Source organism: Cryptomeria japonica, chromosome 4, assembly GCF_030272615.1.
Source record: "Cryptomeria japonica chromosome 4, Sugi_1.0, whole genome shotgun sequence".
NCBI lineage: Eukaryota > Viridiplantae > Streptophyta > Pinopsida > Cupressales > Cupressaceae > Cryptomeria > Cryptomeria japonica.
The window spans coordinates 535,507,588-535,527,032 of record NC_081408.1 but is presented as its reverse complement, the minus strand read 5'-3'; the positions used below and the strand labels follow the sequence as shown (position 1 = coordinate 535,527,032).

General features: G+C 37.2%; 1 protein-coding gene across 1 annotated transcript in view; it reads right to left on the bottom strand.

The window, feature by feature from the left end:
* LOC131044120 (uncharacterized) overlaps positions 1-19,445 on the bottom strand; it is a 99,158-nt gene that overhangs the window by 45,228 nt on the left and 34,485 nt on the right. Inside the window, exons 2-6 of the mRNA XM_057977374.2 lie at positions 15,028-15,201; positions 14,849-14,941; positions 14,653-14,721; positions 14,339-14,545; positions 14,106-14,231 (exon numbers count right to left, since the gene is read on the bottom strand). Of these exons, the coding sequence (XP_057833357.1) occupies positions 14,106-14,231; positions 14,339-14,545; positions 14,653-14,721; positions 14,849-14,941; positions 15,028-15,201 (669 nt within the window). The remainder of the gene's footprint in view (positions 1-14,105; positions 14,232-14,338; positions 14,546-14,652; positions 14,722-14,848; positions 14,942-15,027; positions 15,202-19,445) is intronic.

The following is a 19,445-nucleotide window of genomic DNA, read 5'->3' as shown; positions in this document are numbered from 1 at the left end:
AGATCCTTGCCTCGACTGAGGAATTATTGGGTGTTGATGTTAGTGATGCTAGTGGTTCACACTTAGCCGAATTAAGAGACGATGAAATTTATGTATTTTTGCCAGTTGGACTCTTTGAAGAAGAGTCAGATAGATGACTTGGTCTCTTTGTTGATTCATGTTCATAGTTCGCAGAAGCTCATCCCAGAATGGGAGAACACTTTGAATGCTTGCTCGGATTCACTGGACGTGATTGATTTACAACAAGATACCTTGCCTAGCATTTCCTTGGAGGAGTTAGATTCAGTATTGGCTAGATTCTTGGAGTATGCTAGGAGAGAGAGATGCAGGGAGGAATCTTCTAGAAGATTCCCTATTTGATGACTAGGTATCTTTTCATTGGGCCATATGTTGGTGGCGCCATTTTTTATGTAACCCTAATTAGGGCAATTCTAGGGTTTTGTTGGCATGATCTCGATCGTTGATCTTAGATCAATCTGAGCCATCCATTTTGTAAGAGACTCTATATATGCCTCCTTGTCTCTCATTTGTAAGAGAGAGTTTTTGTAGAATTGTTGGTATATGCTACAGCTATTTGAATCCTAATCATTGTTCAATTGTTGGTGATTTTGCTCTTCAAGTGTTGTATTTGCATTCATGGTTCTCAATTCCTCCAAGTTAGATTAGAATTTAGATTAGAATTTATTTTCATGTATGTTAGATTGAGTGGAAGATTTGTTGAATTTATTTGTGTGGAATCCTTAGTCCATACCACTAGCCTCTTGCCGCTAGTAAGTGCGCCTTGTGTGGTCAACTGGAATTTGAGTAAGCTTAACTTCAGCTATTACACGTCCCTTGACAAGCATCAACTTGGATGGTGTCAACGTTTGATGGTGATAGCCTGAAATCTTTAAGTATACCTTAGACGATTGCACTAAGCTTGTGTCAATACCTGATTGTGAGACCTTGCCTGGTTTGATTCCACTAGATCCATTCATCATTTCCTACATTCCTAGGCTTAGAATAGATTTCCTGAACCCTATTATTTTTCCCCCTTTTTTAGTAAGAAGTAAATCTAGAGCCATATTAATAAATCTTAAGTTGTCAGCACACCTATTCCGCATCATTCATGATAATCCAAACATTTGCGTAAGTTCCCAAGTGAAACACAGCAATTCACATCAACCACTGAACTTACCCACTCGTCAAGACCTGACATGTAGAAACCTTGGAATCATTTTAGTTGATCTCATTCTTAGCATCTAAGGTGATTTTGTTCAAGAGAGGGTAAATTATCTTGGCAATTTATTTTGTATTGTTATGTGCATAAAAAACACATCAACACTGCGAAAATAGCAATTGGAGACTTTTGGTTCTACAACAACGTTCCATTTCATTCAATGAGGTATCCATTAGTATTTTGATTTCTACGTCTTAATTTTTTTGCTTTTAAGAAATTGAGAATTTAAGAGTATGCAATATTCATTATTTTAATATTTAAAGTTACAAGTAAAGCTAAATCCTTAATAGTAAATACTTATTCCGTTTATTTAATTTGTTTTAGGTCTCCATATTGGCAAAACATGGTAGATGCCATTACTGTTTGTGGTCAAGGATTCAAAGCCCCTAATGATGAGGAGATAAAAGGCCCTATTTTGAGTCAAAAGGTGGCTGATGTTAAAGCCAAAATTGTTAAGTAACATGACATATGGAGGAAGGGTTGCACCATCATGACTAATGGTTGGACTGACAGAAGAAATAGAACATTGCTGAATTTTCTTGTCTCCTCATCACGTAATTGTACTTTGTATTTTGTAAAGTATATTTATTATTGATTTAGTGATTAAGTTTTTTAATTTTTATTTTACTAAATTTATTTTTTTGCTTAAGTAGCACAGTGTTCTTGAAGTCAATTGATGCTTCAGGGAATATAAAAAATGTTGAGTATCTTTGTGGGGTGTTGGAGGAAGTATTGGAGGACGTGGGTGAGGAGAATGTGGTGCAAATAGTGACAGATAATGCAGCAAATTATGTTTCTGGAGGTAAACTTCTTATGGAAAGGCACTCCACCTTGTTTTAGACCCCTTGTGTTGCTCATTGCATTGACCTCATATTGAAGGATCTTGGCAAAATTCCATGGATTAAAACCTGTGTAGAGACTGGAAGGAATATTTGTAAATACATATATAATCATGCTTGGGTCCTCAACCTTATGAGAAATTCCACAAATAAGAAAGAGTTGGCTCGTCCAGGAATTACCCAATTTGCAACAAATTTTATCACGTTGCAATCCTTGCTTCAGTCCAAGGCCGGATTGAAACGCATGTTTGTAAGTGAGTGGACGGCATCATCATATGCAAAGACCACTGCAAGGATTGAGAGATTGGGTCTTTTATGAGCATAGCTTTTGGCAACTGGCCAAGAAGATTGTGCGGGTGATTATCTATTATATTTTTGTTCTCATTTCCATTTCATTTCCTTATTTTTATTCACACCTATTTATGTAAAACTTAAAACTTAAAGCTTAATGTTTCAACTTGTGATCACAATTCATAGAGCCTCTTATTGTGCCATTAGAGCCATTTATTCAGGGAATCATGCTAAGTATGGTCCCAAATGGGAGGTGTTGATGTGTTGTTTAGGCACATGCGAACACAGAATAAATAACCATAAGTATCTTATCCTCTCTTGAATAAAATCTCTTGGATGCTGAAGATTTAGCTTAAGGATCACCCAAAAAGACTCCAAGGTTCATATATGTAGGATCACTACGTGTGGATAAGCTTAGTTGGTCGTTGTGTTTGTTGTTTCATCGAGGGGCATTTATGGTTCGAAAAGATCTCATGAAGTGATTGGCAGATGGTATGAAATGGGATTTTCTCCTAAGACTACTAAATGATTACCCAAAAAATGGCAAAAGATGAGGGTTTAGAGGAATCCTAAGCTATTCTAAAATGAATGAATGAAGAGATGACACAAGTGAAACCCAACTAGTAATAGCTCTGCCATACACAAACAACTTCACTAAAACTAGTGCAATCTTCTAAGGATGTTTGAAGATTTTCAAATCACTACTAACCATAGACACCATCAATTGAATGCATATCAATGATTAGGCAATAATCGAACTTAACACTTTCAAATGTTCCAGTTGACCACACAAGGCTCGCTTACAATCAACAAGAAAGCTAGTGGTATGGATAACGAGCTTCACAATATATCAAATGCAACATTCCATAGTGTAATCTAAACACTAAAACTAGCATAAAAGATTGAATTGAGATGACAAAAGAACCATGCAATAAGCTTCAAGGATTGAACAAATACACCATAACTTCAATGTTTTATAGATCCAAAAGCCAAACAACAACAATTCTTTGAGTCTTTCTCTTGCCAATATTCTAGCACTATTACTCTCTCTTCTACTCTATTGCTATTACTAACATCATTAACATTGCTATCCTTATTATTATTACTAACCTATTCAAATGAAATGAGTGGAGCTTATATAGGACTCCCAACTACAATGAAGGGTCGAGATTGAATGAAGATCAAGGGCCAAACCCTAATTAGGGTTTAATACAAATGAAAACCCTATCAAGGTAATCATCATCATGAATCAACCAATAAGAAAACATGTGCTGACACGGAAATCGAGGAAGCATCCTCCAATAGGGAAATGAAATGCCAAGTGGGCTCATAACAAACTTTCTTCTAGAATTTTGTTTCCTTTTTCATTCACCTTTCTAGCATATTCAATGAATCTAGACGTCATGCTTTCAACATCAGAAATTGGAATCTCAGGTAGATTCTTCATACGTTCTTCTAGGTGGATTACTTCATCAAAGGCTGCAAGAAGTGTGACCTCCCATCCATGCTCAAGTTCTTTTGTCTTATCAATGAGGAACATAGTGGTATGCATAAGATCTAACTGTTTCTCTATGATCAGTCCACCTTCTCCCCGAAAGATAACTTTTATCCTCCCCTCCAGTTCATGAATGTCCACATCTGTTTCAAATTCCGCCCTTTAGTCAAGAATGATGCATATCACCTCAATTATCTTGTCATGAATAGGATGAATTGTATCTTCGACTGGACTACATCTGTTACTCACATCTTCAAAAAGGATTTTCTTCATTTGAAGCAAGGTCAACCACTGTAACAAATTAGGAGTTGATTCTTTTCTAATTACCCCTTCTTGTGCCTATATCTATCTAGATGCTTCCTTATTGCTTGCAATACTGAAATGGTGACGTCCTTAGCATGAGTGAAGGCATCAACTATCACCATGAGGTTATGAACTATCTCAAGAACTCGAATGGCTCTACCAAATATTTTCATCATATTTCTTATAAACTCATTAGCCATTGTGAAGGATTTGTTGATCCATGCCTCTAGAAGTTGTGCTGAGTTCCTCATTTTCTCTATGTGATCAACTGACTCTGCGGGAAGCAAGGGAGGTGGTGTGGTCGTCAGACTTCGATGTGTCAATGGTTGCTGAAATTGTTGAACATAGTTCCTCCATGCATTCACCTCCTTTTCTAACCTTTTGTTCTTCTCTATTTCGGCTTTTAACTTTTCATTGACCGCCTTGACTGAGTCGGTTGCTTCCTCCATGGCTTGCTCAGAAGTGAGTGGACCTAAGTCAAATGTCTCCAAATCATATTCTTCTTCCATAATCTCATCTTCATATTTATCTACCGCTGGAGTGGTAATCTGTATCTTTCTAGAACCTACGTCATCCTTTATTATCTTAGACATCTTTGGAGCTTTCTTTCTCTCAATGACTTCTTGGGGTCCCTTTAGAAGACTTTCTAAATCAAATGCTTGTTCTTCTTCTTCCTCTATCACTTATTTGGTAAGCCTCTCTTTGAGCCATTCGGGAATAGAGGATCTTCCTTCTCTTACTTGCACTTCTTCAAGCAATAGTTCAATCCTGGGAGGGGAAGTTACTTCATTATTGTCTCCTTGTTCCTCATCATCACAAATCTGGATATGAAGGGCTAGATTTGATGATTCTTGTAGCATTTTTCTTTTATCTTGCCCATCATTCTTGTCCTTTTGTATTGTAGATTCTATTGATTCATCTACTTCGTGGACCATGCCTTCATCTATTCTTTGATCTTTACCTTGATTTTCTTTCTCATGTCTAGAAGAAGCACTAGAACGTTGATCAGAATTTGTCTTTTGCTTCTTCTTGGAAGTCTCCTTCTTTCCTTGATCATTCTTCCTTTTTGAACCTTTGGAATGAGAAGTGTTTTCACTGACACTTGCCCTTTCTTCTTCTTTTGTCCTTGTCTCCAAATTAAATGTCATTGTCACATCTTGCTCCTTCAATTTCTGATGTTGAGTATCTACCCATCTCTATGTGCAAGTTAAAACTTGATTCATCAATTCTCTCAAATCTATGACTTCCTTCTCATTCCAATCAATCTTTATTTCTTTATCTTCCTTCTCATAGGTAGATTGGATATATCGACCACTATCATGTGCTTGATTGGCCACTCTATAGATTTTGCATTTCCTGATGAGATCAAGGGACAGCCGGGAGTACATCTTCTTCTTTATCTTGAAGTCATCTTGTGCATTCATCCAAAAATCTTCTACTTGAAACACATGCCTATACTTCCTTCCGGCCATTTCTTCTACATTACCATAGGGATCAAAGTTATCTCTAGAAGCAAATGGTGTAAACAAATAAAGAGATAACTCTGGCTCGACACTTTCAGCTATTTGAAGGGAAGGGCAAACTTCTATTGATTTCCCAAGTGAAATGGAATTAGTGATGACAGCTCCATGTTTGTATCTCAAGGATCGGGTGCATGCTAACAATTGTCTTGTCACTTCGAGAAGTACTATCCTATCTGTGGGATAAAGTGGCAACATATAAGGAGGAGGACATCCTTGGATCCTTATATATGTGAATTTGGGAAACTGAATAAACCACGCACCATATTGTTTGACAAGTTCTTGTGCCTCCGGAGACAATCTTTGATGGATCCCACCTTGTAGAGTCCTGGTGATGTGCATCGTGAAAGTATCATTGACCAATCTATAGTGTTGTTTAGGTGGGTGGTGCAATATTTCATAAGAATCACAAACCCTTATCTCTTCGGGCCCTCTTCCAACTCTACCTTTGTGTGGTAGCCCCTCATATTCATAACTCCTTGCTAGAGAATATATGATATATGAGCTCATGTGGAATGACTTTGTAGGAATTAACCTTCTCAATTGTACATCTAGGCAATTACTAATGATTCTTGCCCAATTAATCATTCCTTTCCCTTGAATAATTATTTGAATGAAAAAGAACATCCACTTGTCAAAACAAAAGGCTTGAGGAGCACCTACAACTCGGCCAAGCAGGGTGATTAAATCCCTAAACTCCTTTTGAAAGTCAATTCGGTGTGGCCCATTAGGTATCTTGTTCAGGCGAGGTCTACTCTTTTGCAACCAATCCCTATTGATGATTGATAGGCATGCATCAGGATCATCTTTATAAATCGATTTTGCTCCTTCTAGGCTTCTATAGATCATGTCCCTCTATTCTAGTAGATGGAAGGCTTCACTTATGGCCCTTTCTAATAGGTAGGCAAGAACAGTTCCATCCTCGGCCATAATTGTCCTTGAGTGTGAATCATAGTGCTTGGCGCATTCAATCATCAATTCATCACATCTAACTGCAGGAGGAAAGTTGGCTTCCCTGATGATGTCGCTCTCTATTATCCTCTTGGCTATAGGTGATGGTTTGCCAATGTATGGTGCCTCACGAAACTTCTTCACATTGAAATTTCCAAGATTTGTATCTCCAATGTTGCTCCACCGGGATGTAATCTTGGTCTCCAAATCATCGCTCTTCTGATCTTCTTTGATGAGGGCCTGCCTTGAGGATGATCCACTTGTCTTAGGTGCTGCCATGATTTACCTCTGATTTTAGAACTTTAACCTTAAAATCTGATTAATGGTGTGACTGCTAATGCTCAAGAATTCACTGTCTCCTTAGTCTTTTTCTGCTCAAATGATGAATTTTGCCTTCCAATCTGCTAGAGTTCGCCCTTGTGAGAATGATGTTGCTGCTTCTTAGTGTAAATTTGCCTTGCTAATGATTGAATTCTCCTTCCTTAATGTACTTCGCTGTCTTTGAAATTTGAAATTTGCTGATTGCTGGAGAAGTTCGCTCAACCTGCTAACAAAATTCGCTAATAGAAAAAGATAATGTTTTGGTTTGATGTAAAAATGATCTTTTGAGCTCCCTTATATATGCGACCTAGGGTAAGGATGTGTCTTTTGGGATACAAGGCCGACTTGATCTAGTGTAAACAAAAATATAAATTATCCTTCTTTGATGCTGGCCGACTTGATAATTCATTGTTCTCCCTTCTACCAATTCGAATTTTTGAATTAGTTTAGGCGCCCAAATGCTTGCCTTATTGAATTTCGTTCTAGGTCTCATGCAAGGTATATACAATTCGCTCTAGATGGTGATTTCGCTCTATGTCCTTGCTAGGGACAGGACCTATACGACAAATTCACCCTTTGTCCTTCCCAAGGACAGGACCTATATCAACAAAGTCACTTGCTGACCATTGCAAGGTATGCTCTCATCAATTCGCTTTATATCCTTTGGAAGGACAAGGTCAAGACAAGTGTTTCGCTCCATGTCCTTTCTAAGGACAGGCCCTATATGATAAATTCGCTCTTTGTCCTTGGTAAAGACAAGACTTATAGTGCAGTTCGCTTTGTTTCCTTGGCAAGGACAGGAACAATAATGTAGATTTCGCTCTATGACACTTCTTAGGACAAGCTTCAAATATCAAGTTCGCTCTTGAATCACGATAAGGCAACAAAGTTCGCTCTAGACCATCAACAAGGACAAGCCAAGCAGTTCACTCTGGACCCTCAGCAACGACAAAGTAAGCAGTTGGTTTCACCCAATGCCCTTTGGAAGGACAGGACCTATATAGCATTTTTCGCTCTAAGACCTCCCTAAGGACAAGCTTCAAAAGTGGAACTCGCTCTATGTCCTTTGGAAGGACAGGCCCTATATCAAAATTCGCTTCATGCTCTATCCAAGGACAAGGTCTAAGTCAATGCAAGATACATGATTAGGTGAAGAAGCTCGCTCAATGTCCTTGATGGAATTTCGCTCTATGTCCTTGGTAAGGACAAGACCCAAAGCATTATTCGTTCACCGTCCTTTGGAAGGACAAGGTCAAGATATGAGAAGACTTGGCAGTTCACCTTAGGACTTTTTTACAAGGACGTGACTTGAAACTCGCTACTTCCTTTTACCTCATCGGTTTGAGTCTTAAGCTTTCCAATCTCTTCACATGAAAGCATCATCAATTCGGCCCCTAAGAACACCTATATAGGAAATTCGCTCTGTGACCTTCGGAAGGACGAGACCAAAAACAAAAATCTCGCTCTAGGGCCTAAGCAAGGTACGGGTCAAGGCATTTAAACCAATTTCAGTCCAATGACGGTTTTTGATGAAACTTTTGCTCTCAAATTGGGGCAAGGTAGGCGACCTTATGGATGATTCTTCTTTATTTCTTTCACCTAACTTTTCTTAGCTTACTCAATCTTTGAATCCTGATGCTTGATAATCTATTCTACTCCACTCACTAGAAAAGAGCATAGAGAGAGAGAGACTACTCCTAGAGAGGGCAAAACCTAAAAAAATGGGGGTCCCCATCTTGATGGGGCGATGTCATAACCCCTCTTTAGACATTGGATTATTATGATTAAATAAATACGATAATTAAAACATTTATTAAATAACATCTAATAATATTAGAAAATCGTCTCATTTATGAGACTTCACGATTTTCCTCTAAGGTTGAAAGATGACTAGTAGGGACTTACGCAATATCGGTTTGAGTGGAGATGATGGGTAGTTTGATAATAGTCATCAGTTATGGTTAGTAGCGATTAAGGAATAATATCGATTATCATAAGGAAGGAGTTAACAATATCACCAATGTAAATTTATTAAATAATAATATACTAAGAGGAAATAAATCATTAAATATGGATTAATTAAATAAGGTTAACATTAATAAATAATTAAAATATTAATAGATTTAATACATATAAAATAATAAAGGAAAAGTATTATCAAACAAATGATTAAATTGGTAATACATTTGATATATTAAATAATAATGGAAAGTATTATAAAGTAAATGGTTAAAATGTTAATGGGTCTAATAAAGTAAATGATATTATAAGTGAATGGTATTATAAAGTAAACGATTAAAATATCATAAAGAATATAAAAAACAAAGAAATATATTTAATACTAAAGACTACCCCCCCTACCCCGCACGAAGTGATGCTAAAGACTATCCTTGCATCCCTTCGCGTGGAAAGGGACCCATGGAGGGATGCAACCTTTCCCCTCCACGGGATATATAAAAAGGGGAGTTCATTTGCGGCACTGGAAGTAGGAGAATAGACGAGAATAGGCAGTGATCTTTACGAGGAAGAAGACACCGTACATAATAATCAATATACTTGGCGATAAGGAATTAGAAGCTCCCCTCAATACAAATCCTCACCCCAATAATCGAAGGAACCGCAGAATGTAACCCATGAATTGGCGCACTTCAATATACTAGAAAACTACAAATTATCTTATATACAAGCCAAACATTTTCCAGCGCCCACTATTCGTAGTGAAGTTGCGATAAGCACAGACGAAGGCACATTACAAGTGAAATACTTGGAGTATCATTTGTCCAATATCGAGCAAGGGGGGACTCAGCCAATATGATTCCCATAAGAAATATAATGGATTTTGGGAATTACCGTTTATTTATTTCTAATAAAGTGCTCAGGCAGGCAAAGTGGGTGATTCCACCCATCCATAAGATCCTCCGTGCATGTTAAGAAAGAAAAATAGACAGACACAATATCCACACTAATTACAAGAACCAACCAAGTAAAATCTAAAACGGCATTAGCCTATTATAGCAATCATTAGATCACCGCCATTACGAGCCTCGTATCAAATAAGGGGATCAAGTCAGGTCGATCAAAAACAGTGAAACTTACATATACTCTAAAACAATATATCAAGAATATTATATAGTCTCAGTTAGTAGCAAATATCATGTGTACATACGTGAAGTAATATCAGGAACACAGTCAACATATACATACTGTGAAAGTTAAGATCACATTCATAATAAGATCATAGACGGGCCCAAGGGATTCAATCAGAAAAAGAATAATAGCTCAATTAAGCCTCAGCAAGGAGAATGGATATTCCTCTATATAATATCATATAAAAGAATAGTTTTTGTGGTGACATTAAGAATAGAATTAAGGATCAATTAGCAGATATATGGAAAAAGACTTGGAGAAGACCAAATAGCAGATTTATAATCTTAACAAGGATAGAATAAACAAATGAAGATGATTTATGGTCAAATGATAGCAAGTTGAAAGGGAGAACCTTTGCACAAGATAAGTCCTATCCTTGAACTATTCAAATTATTAAGTTAAATATCATAATTAAATGTCATCAATTTAGATAAATTTTATATTACAATTCTCATATTAAGTTGGAATTATTGTCTCAGGACTAAATTACGGCAAATCCTAAAAGGGGACATTACAGGCGATGTGTGATGTGGTCACAACAGGAGGTCATTGATCAACGATGGCACAATCTACTTCACAAGCCTATACATGCAACTGCCTACTACCTTAATTTGGCATTCCAATTTCACTCGGATTTCAAGGCCGATGACAAAGTGTAAAGAGGGCTCTACGAAGTTGTAGAGCGAATGTCACTCGATTCATCAGTTAAAGCACACATAGTCCGTGAGTTAGAGATGTTTAGGAATGCACAAGGAGACTTCTTCTCACAAGACATATGCAAACATAACCAAACACAGATGATGCTAGGTAATAATCTATTCAAGGCATAGTTTAAAATTTAAATCGTAAACTTTTCTATCTATGATTCTATTATCATTATCGTAAACTCAAAGTTATAGAATAGAAATGATTTTTATTATTTTTTGTTTCAGATGCATGGTGGGAGATGTTATAGAATAGAAATGATTTTTATTATTTTTTGTTTCAGATGCATGGTGGGAGATGTTTGGCAATAAGGTGTTAGATCTACAGAAGATTGCAGTTCATATCTTGAGCCATCCATGTAGTGCTTCAAGATGTGAGCGCAATTGGAGCATGTTCGAGCATATTCACTCCAAAAAGGACAATAGGTTGCCGGTGCAAAGGTTGAATAATCTTGTGTATGTTCATTACAACCTTCGCCTCTGTCACGAACAGATCTTGGGCACTGACACATCTCCTATCACTTTAGAGGAGGTTGATCCATAGGCAAAGTGGAACACTGAGGTTGATGATCCTATTTTCAGCGATAAAGACTTGGAATGGGTTGATCAAGTGGATCAAGAGGCAGAGGCAGTAGCAATGGCAAAGGAGGAGGCTAGAGCACGAGGAGACCCATTGGAGGACCTCGAGTCCAAGGATGATGTGGATGAGGATGTTGATGTCACTAAGGCTGAGCCTAAGCCTGAGACACAAGCAGATATCATGGCTGCCGAATGTTCTAGGACCTATCTTAGGTGCACACGTAGGACAATTGCGGGTCGAGTGATCACTAATATTGGCTCCTCTAAGCCTTAGGCTTCTAGGCTCTAGCTTTTATGTTGATATATGTTTTGAACTTTTGATGCCATGGATTTCATATTCCATGAATTTTGCATACATTTGACACTTTATATTTATAATGTGTTATTTAGTTTAGTTTATTTCCTTCAGCTCAAGCCTAAAATTTGCATTTATACTCGTGATGAATGTAAACTTGTGTATGTGTTCAAAGTAGCTTCTATTTGATGAGATAATTGTGTCTTTGAGGTTTATTTATTAAAAAATGCATGAAAAAAGTTTAAAATCGTTAAAAGTCTTTGAATTTATTGGGTTTTTCAATTTGTCAAGTCTTGGCCGAGTTTTTATCGAGTCTGGGCGCTGAGTCCAAGTCCAAGTCAAAAATCAGCTTGCCGAGTCCGAATCGAGTCTGAGTCTTGTAACTATGGTCTTATTCCTCAACAAAGTACACCTTGCAAAAATTTGAACAATCAAAAATGAACATATTAAGTGATTGATTGGTTTCCATGTTGATGATGACACTTTGAATGCCATTATACACATTGAGTGTTCTCGTGATCTTTGGAACAAAGTTTTGGGAGATATATGGACATTGTGATATGCAGTCATTCCAAAATAATCATGTTTCAGATTGTCTAATACCTCTTGATGATTCAGCTAATATTCCATATGACTATAATGATATTAAGGAGTTTGATATTTTGGAGCACTATGCATCTTTATATGATAAGGATTATAAGGTTTCTTCATATTCTCCTTCTCCTACAGAGACAATTGTTGATCCTTCACCTTCACTGATTCCTTGTGCAAAATCATTCATTGAGACTCCCCTCTTTCCTGCTTCTTCAGAGTTTACTTCAGTTCAGCAAGATTATCATAGGCTTTCAGATTTAGTTTTGTGGGATGCTTGTTTGACAGGTATATCAGATTTCTTTTGTAAGTCTCATATTGCAGATTTGGAGGAAACACTTGAGGATGATCATTTCCTCCGATGACAATTATTGCACTATTTTGTCAAATCATCAATGTCTTTGGACATTGTTGTTCATGAGTTTCCACAGTCTTGATTTTCCATCTTCATTGACTGGGGTAGCACTTGGGTTTGTTGTGGCATACTCTAACATGGAGACACTTGATCTGTTTCTAAAGACACCTAATATGAGACTTCTTCCCTCATCTCTCTTCTTGAATTGGAGTTTCTTTTACACCCACCATTGGACTTGTTTCTTCGCAAGGGGAGGAATTTTGTTTGCAAGCATTGGATTATCTTTTACCTTCAAGCACTCACCATTGGCATGGGAGCTACTTCGTTATGGGGAGGAATCTATAGTTCCACTCTCTCTTATGGGGAGAATATTATTATATATTTGTGATGGATGTAGTCCTTGGGGGTTCATGTTGGGTCCTCCATTCATCACTTATCTCATCACTTGCACATGATTGTTTTCTAGCATTCTCTCTTTGGGGGTAGGGCTTTTTTGCACAGGGGTTTTATTCTTTTCTCTATTTGTGAAAAATCTTTTGTACATAGGATCCCAGGATGTTCTTGTTATATCTTTGGGCATCATTTCTTGGTCTGGTACTTGAGTCAACACCTCGGGTGATGTATAGTCTTTTTTGTGAACTATCTTTAATATTAAAAAAAAAAAACTTTTGTACATTGGTACCTAATATGGCCTAATAGTCGAGACCCATCCTCACATCATATTTGAATTATTGCATTTGTTTGCTTCTCCCTAATTTTCACTTAAGGAGTGTGCTGATGTGAACAGGGGTATTTCCTATCTGGTTTCCCTTTTGCGGTGTGAACAAGGCACATTATCTAGCTAGTCATTAGTTAAGTCCTATTCACATGTCTACTTAGGGTTTTAGAAATCTTTCTAGAAGTCACTAGTACACATTTGATCTTATCTTATCTCTAGTTGTCTCATGACATAAGATTAAGACAATTATCACAATCTTGTCTTATCTCTCAACCTTGCCTATCAAGGCCTCATCCATTAAAGATCATTGTAAACATTATTGCATCCATAATCAAGCAATTATCCTCTTTCTCTACTCTCTTGTGGTATCTTTGGTTTTCCAAGTGAATCTAAGGCATTAGAGCTCACTATCAGCTCTTACAAAGAAAAAATACCTACGTGCTTAGTAGACATTTCCATGTGAAAAATGTTTCACAGTCATTTCTAGTTTAGGTTTTAGATCATTCCTCCATTTTTCAACAAGAAAGTTGTACAAACAGTAGCAAAGAATAGGAAATCTGTGACATCTAACTTAAGTAACTTTTTTAAATGGAACCCTATTTACAAATCATTATAAGAAACTCTGTACACTGCTAAGCTCTTCTACTCTCTAAATATTGAAATGGCATCCCCATGTAATCATAATAACTTAACATAGGCAGCCTTGGATAGTAGTTATCACTGCACTTGCTGTATACTTAAAGTCAGCTTAAAATTATCATTTGTCAATGCACTCACAGTAGAAGAAACCCTCCACAAGCTGCGTCCAGCCTGATGTGCTGCTTCAATAGCTGAAAGAGTCTTTTTACTGACAACAACTTCATGCATTCCAGCCAGGCAATGGCCTCCCGTGAGCCACTCAAGCTGATTGGCAAGAAAAATGCCAAATCAATATGATATAACCAGTATCTTGAGTTCCCAGAAGCCAAAATTGATGGTTGAAAGGAAAAGTGCAAATTGAGCTCTAATACCTGCTTGCCAGCTTGGATCAAAAGACACCCTACAGGAACACTAACTTCAACCTTCTGACCATTTCGCAACCAAATGTGAAGACCAGGGAATCTGCTTCGACCATGGATTGTCAGAAAATTGAGATCATAATGATAACCTGCAAATACAGTTCCTTCTTTTCCATGCCTCAAAAGATCACTACCTGTAGGAGCAAGTAAATGAGGTCCCTGAAATTGTCAGGGAATTAAATCAGGGCGAAACAATCAGGAGTATTAATACCCAAAAGATAGCACACTTCAGAGATCTAACAAAGTGATAATACCCTGGACTATACCTCTACCATAAGCGATGTAAAAGAATCTTTTGAAAGCCCAAATCCAATAGCTGCCATCTCTGCAACAACCTGCATAGAAATTTGACAAATTGCAAAGAAGGTTGGGAAGAATTTAAGAATCAAATAAAAATACGAAAAAATTTACAGAAAACATACTACTAATGTAGGAAGAAATAATAAAGGATCTCTGGACAACCTCCACAGCAGAGATCATCTTATAGCCCCATCCATTCATTGTATCAACCCATTCTGGAAAACCCTCTGGTACAACAGGCTCCGAATTTAGTTCCTACACAATGAAGCCAAATATAAGTGATAATGCAGATGATGCAATTAAAAAATAAACACCAACCATATGTACTGTGAAGATTAAACCTGAAAGCGTGTCTTCAATGGTCGAGGCCCCACCCTCCACATGTATCTCCATTTAGGATCAGGTCCAACAGGAATGTTGGGTCGATATTCCTCTGCTATATTTTTTATTTTTAATTGCATCTCTATATCTACGGCAGACCTAGGCAACTCAACTCCTTCTGGTGTCACTCCTACCTGCTCTACGATGTCATCCAAAAGAGAACATGTTACAAACCATGACCTTTTATTTGTATCAGATTAGGGTGAATATTGTGATTATGATACAGATAAACATATCACTTAATCAGATTTTATTGTTAACTACAAGGAATGAATTCTATATAGGAACATAGCCATACACATAACAAACATTTATAGCATATACCCTCAAAAGGAAAGACACATCAAACCTTTACTTTGTCTCGTGCAATAATTAACAGAACAATAGGCATCAACAAGTTCAACCAAAGCTCCTATAATATTAAGAAAAAATAGAAATCACAACAAAGAGTCACATATATAGGATGCTGCTATTCCAGTCGTGAGGAATCACAAAATCATTTGAGTTGTGAAAAAAAAAAGTTTTGTAATGTTGGCTATACAGAGATGTGATTGGCCAACCTATAATTTGGTCAATTGTACCATATATGTGACATATTGGAGGCATGAAAAAGGATAATGAAAGTGGGAGGGTCAATCAACCAACAGTTAAGCTAATCATTCTGCCTCAAGCACACCAAATAGATAAAGATCTAGATATACACAGCAAAGCAAGGGTGACCTAGTCCATGATTTCATTGCCTAAAATATTAATAATAGAGAACCAAGGAAATATTAGTGACTTGTAAGTGCACACACGACAAAGAAAAAACAGCAGGTGACAAATTGGCATGGTTGGTCAGCTGCTATTAGACAAACTGTGCATAAACTTGGCAACTCCAAAAAAACTAAGTTCCTTATAAATTTTATGCAAAATGGATAAGGTTTTGATCTGTATTACAGATAGGGTTGCCATTATAAGTTGTAAGTCACAAATCTGAAAATATCTATCAAAAATGTCTGTAAACAACTGTGAAAAAAGGCCAGAAATATCTGTTAAAAATGTCAGGAGGGCATCATGGGAACTTGGGAAGTCTGCAAAAATGTAAGAGCACACACAGGCCAAAAAAATTCAGGATTTTAGGCACATTTTTTTCATTCTTGCAACACTCAGGAATGGCTTTTTACATGCAAGCTTTTCATCCACCGGTAGGTCAGCTGCTATTAGGCAAACTGTTCAGTCAGTATGACACAGAAAGGAGAAAATATAGTCAACTGGTTGTTGTGCCATCAATCAGCTGCTATTAGACATATTTCACAAGCTATGAGGTACAGAAATTCAAGTCAGATGGCCAACTTTGGGCTGTACAATGCCACTGGATAAAAAACATGACCAATTAATATCGTAGACCACGTGAAGGAAGAAAAAGATAAAGAATTTTCGGCAAGAATGAGCATTAGCTTTTAAATGCAGTCTTTTATCCATTCCATTCACTCCATGTTTATTCCATCAATCTTTTAATGACTTTTCACAGATACTTTATTGAAATGTATCCATCAAGATCTTTGAAGAATTTTCTAGTACCTCCTACAAGGACTACGCAGAAAATTTTTACAGACAAAGTCAAATAACGTGTATTTTGAAAGAAGAGAAATTTTTCAGTCAGAAAACAATGCATAAAATGAAAGAACTAAACAAATGTTGTATCTCAATGTATAAACATTGAGCAACACTCTAATTTGGTTGAGGGTAGAAGAAAGCAAATCTTGATTCAATATATGTCGCTTATACTTTTTGTGTTTGTCCCAATATATGATAATATTAAAAAATTCTTCCATGCAAATTACCTTTATATTGGACATATATCCCATTCTTTTTGGGTAGTGTTGATGTGTGTTTTATGCACATACGAACACAGAATAAAATACCAAAGTATTTTACCCTCTCTTGAACAAAATCACCTTAGATGCTAAATACCTAATCAACTAAGACGATTCCAAGGTTTCTACGATCAGTTCTTGACATGTGGGTAACTCAATGGCTTGATGTGATGTTGCTATTTTCACTTGGGGACTTATACAATTGTTCGGATCAATTTTTCTTATCATGGATTTGGAATAGGTTATGCCAATAACTTGAGACTTTGCAATTGAGCTCTTGATCTAATCTAACAAGGATTTCTAAAAAGGACAAAAGGAATAGGGTTTAGGAATTTCTATAATAAAGCCTAGAATGCAAGAAATGATGAAATGATTCAATGGAATCCTACTAGGCAAGGTCTCACCATCAAATGAACAATTTGACACAGGCTTAGTGCAATCATCTAAGGTAGATTTCATAGATGTTCAAATCATTACCATCAAACATTGGTACCATCAAGACAATGCATAACAATGGAAGTGCAATAATTAAAGTTGAGTTCACATAAAATTCCAGTTGACCACACAAGGCTAACTTACAATCAGCAAGAAGCTAGTGGTATGGATTAAATGAGCTCCACACAATTGCATTCAACAAATTCCTTCATTCAATCTAAATACTTGAAAGCAAGTTCTAATCTAACTTGGAGGCAACAAGAACCACAAATGCATACAACACTTAAACAAAAATCACCAAACTTCAATGATTGTTATTCAAATCTACAGCATGTACAAAAAAATTCTCAAAAATCTCTCTTACAAATGAGAGGCAATGGGATTTATATAGAGCCTCAAAAGAAATGAATGGCCAAGATTCATTTTGAATCAAGGGCCAAAATCATACCAACACAGCCCCAAAGTTGCCCTAATTAGGGTTTACATCAAAAGGTGAACCACCAACATGTGATCCAATAGGATGACACCTAGTCATCAAGTAGGGAATCTTCTAGAAGATTCCGGCCTGCATCCCTCTCTCTAGCAGCATATTCCAAGAATCTGGTCAAAACTGAATCTAGCTCCTCCATGGTAATACTAAGCAAAGCCTCCTATTGAGCATCAATCAAATCCAACGAATCGGAACAAACATCCAAAGTATTCTCCCAATCTAGCATAAGTTTCTGTGAACTATGGACATGGATCAGAAAGGAAACCAAATTATCAATTTGATTCTTCTTCAAAGAATCTAACTGCCTAAAGTACATGAACTTCATCTTATCTCTCCATTCTTCTAAGTGAAGACCCCTGGAAGCACTGAAATCTACCCCTCTTCGTGCATGCTCATAAGTAGATTTCCACATGGCAAATGAGAAATACCAACCCTGGAAATCATATATATCACCCTCATGCACAACTCCTTCATGGATCAATTTGGACATAGGAACTTTCTTCAACACTCTGAGGTGGGGAATGGTCTTTTCCTAAATCAACTGGAACTCATCCCAAACTCCCTCCAAATCTTGTATCCTATATGCGAGCATATTCATCTTGTCAAATGCTTGGACAAATTGAGTTAGGAAATCATCCGCTTGCTTTGTTACATCTTCAATCCATTTACCAAACTCTGCATGTGTATTCTTCGCTACCTCATGATCAAAATGAAGTCCTGTTGTGATGTATTCACACATCGCCCCATTGCAAATGGGGACCCCTGCTTTTTGCTTTCTAGGTTAGTTTTTTTTGCTTGGTTGTCTGGCTTTGTGCTATTGATCTTTGCATTGGAGGATTTCTGGAGAGCTCTTTGGGATAAGATGGTCTCTTTGGGCTAAAGTAGTAAAATGGGTAGCACAGGACGGGTGAATTTAGATTTCCTTTTTGAAAACCCCCCATTGGTTAGGCCTGGGACTCGTTTATAGGGTTGAGTCTTGATTGGGTTTGAGGAAGATCAACTTGAATTCACTTTTGAAAGCGAATTGAGACACATTTGAACTTGAAGTTTTAAGTAAGGAAGGACAAAGAATTTGAGCATGAGGGCCAAATTCGCTCCTGACCCTTCCAAAGGGACATGAGCGAATTCTCCTAGGATCCTCCCTTGGTCTTAGCTTAGACCATTACCCTTGCTTCTCAGCCCTAATCGAAGAAGGCGTGACCTATCCATACCTTGTGAAAGAGATGAAACAAGATTGAGTGACAAAAGGTTAGCAATTTGAGCCCTAAAGTCAAATTTGCTCCTGACCCTTCCAAGGGTACAGGAGCGAATTCCTTATAATCCTCTTTTATGGCTAAGTTTAGATCACAAACCTTGCATGAGTGAGAGAGGAAAGGAATGCCAAGGCCTTGTGGATGAGTTGAAACAAGTTTGAATCGCAAAGCATTGAGAATTTGAGTAAAAACATCAAATTCACTCGACCCTTCCAAAGGTACAGGAGCGAATTTTCCTAAAGCACCTATTTGCTATTTGTTTGGGTCAAAGTCTTTGTTCCCATGGCGTGAGTGAGAGAGGATTAATGAATTGATGCCTTGAAAAGTGCCTTGAAAGCGAA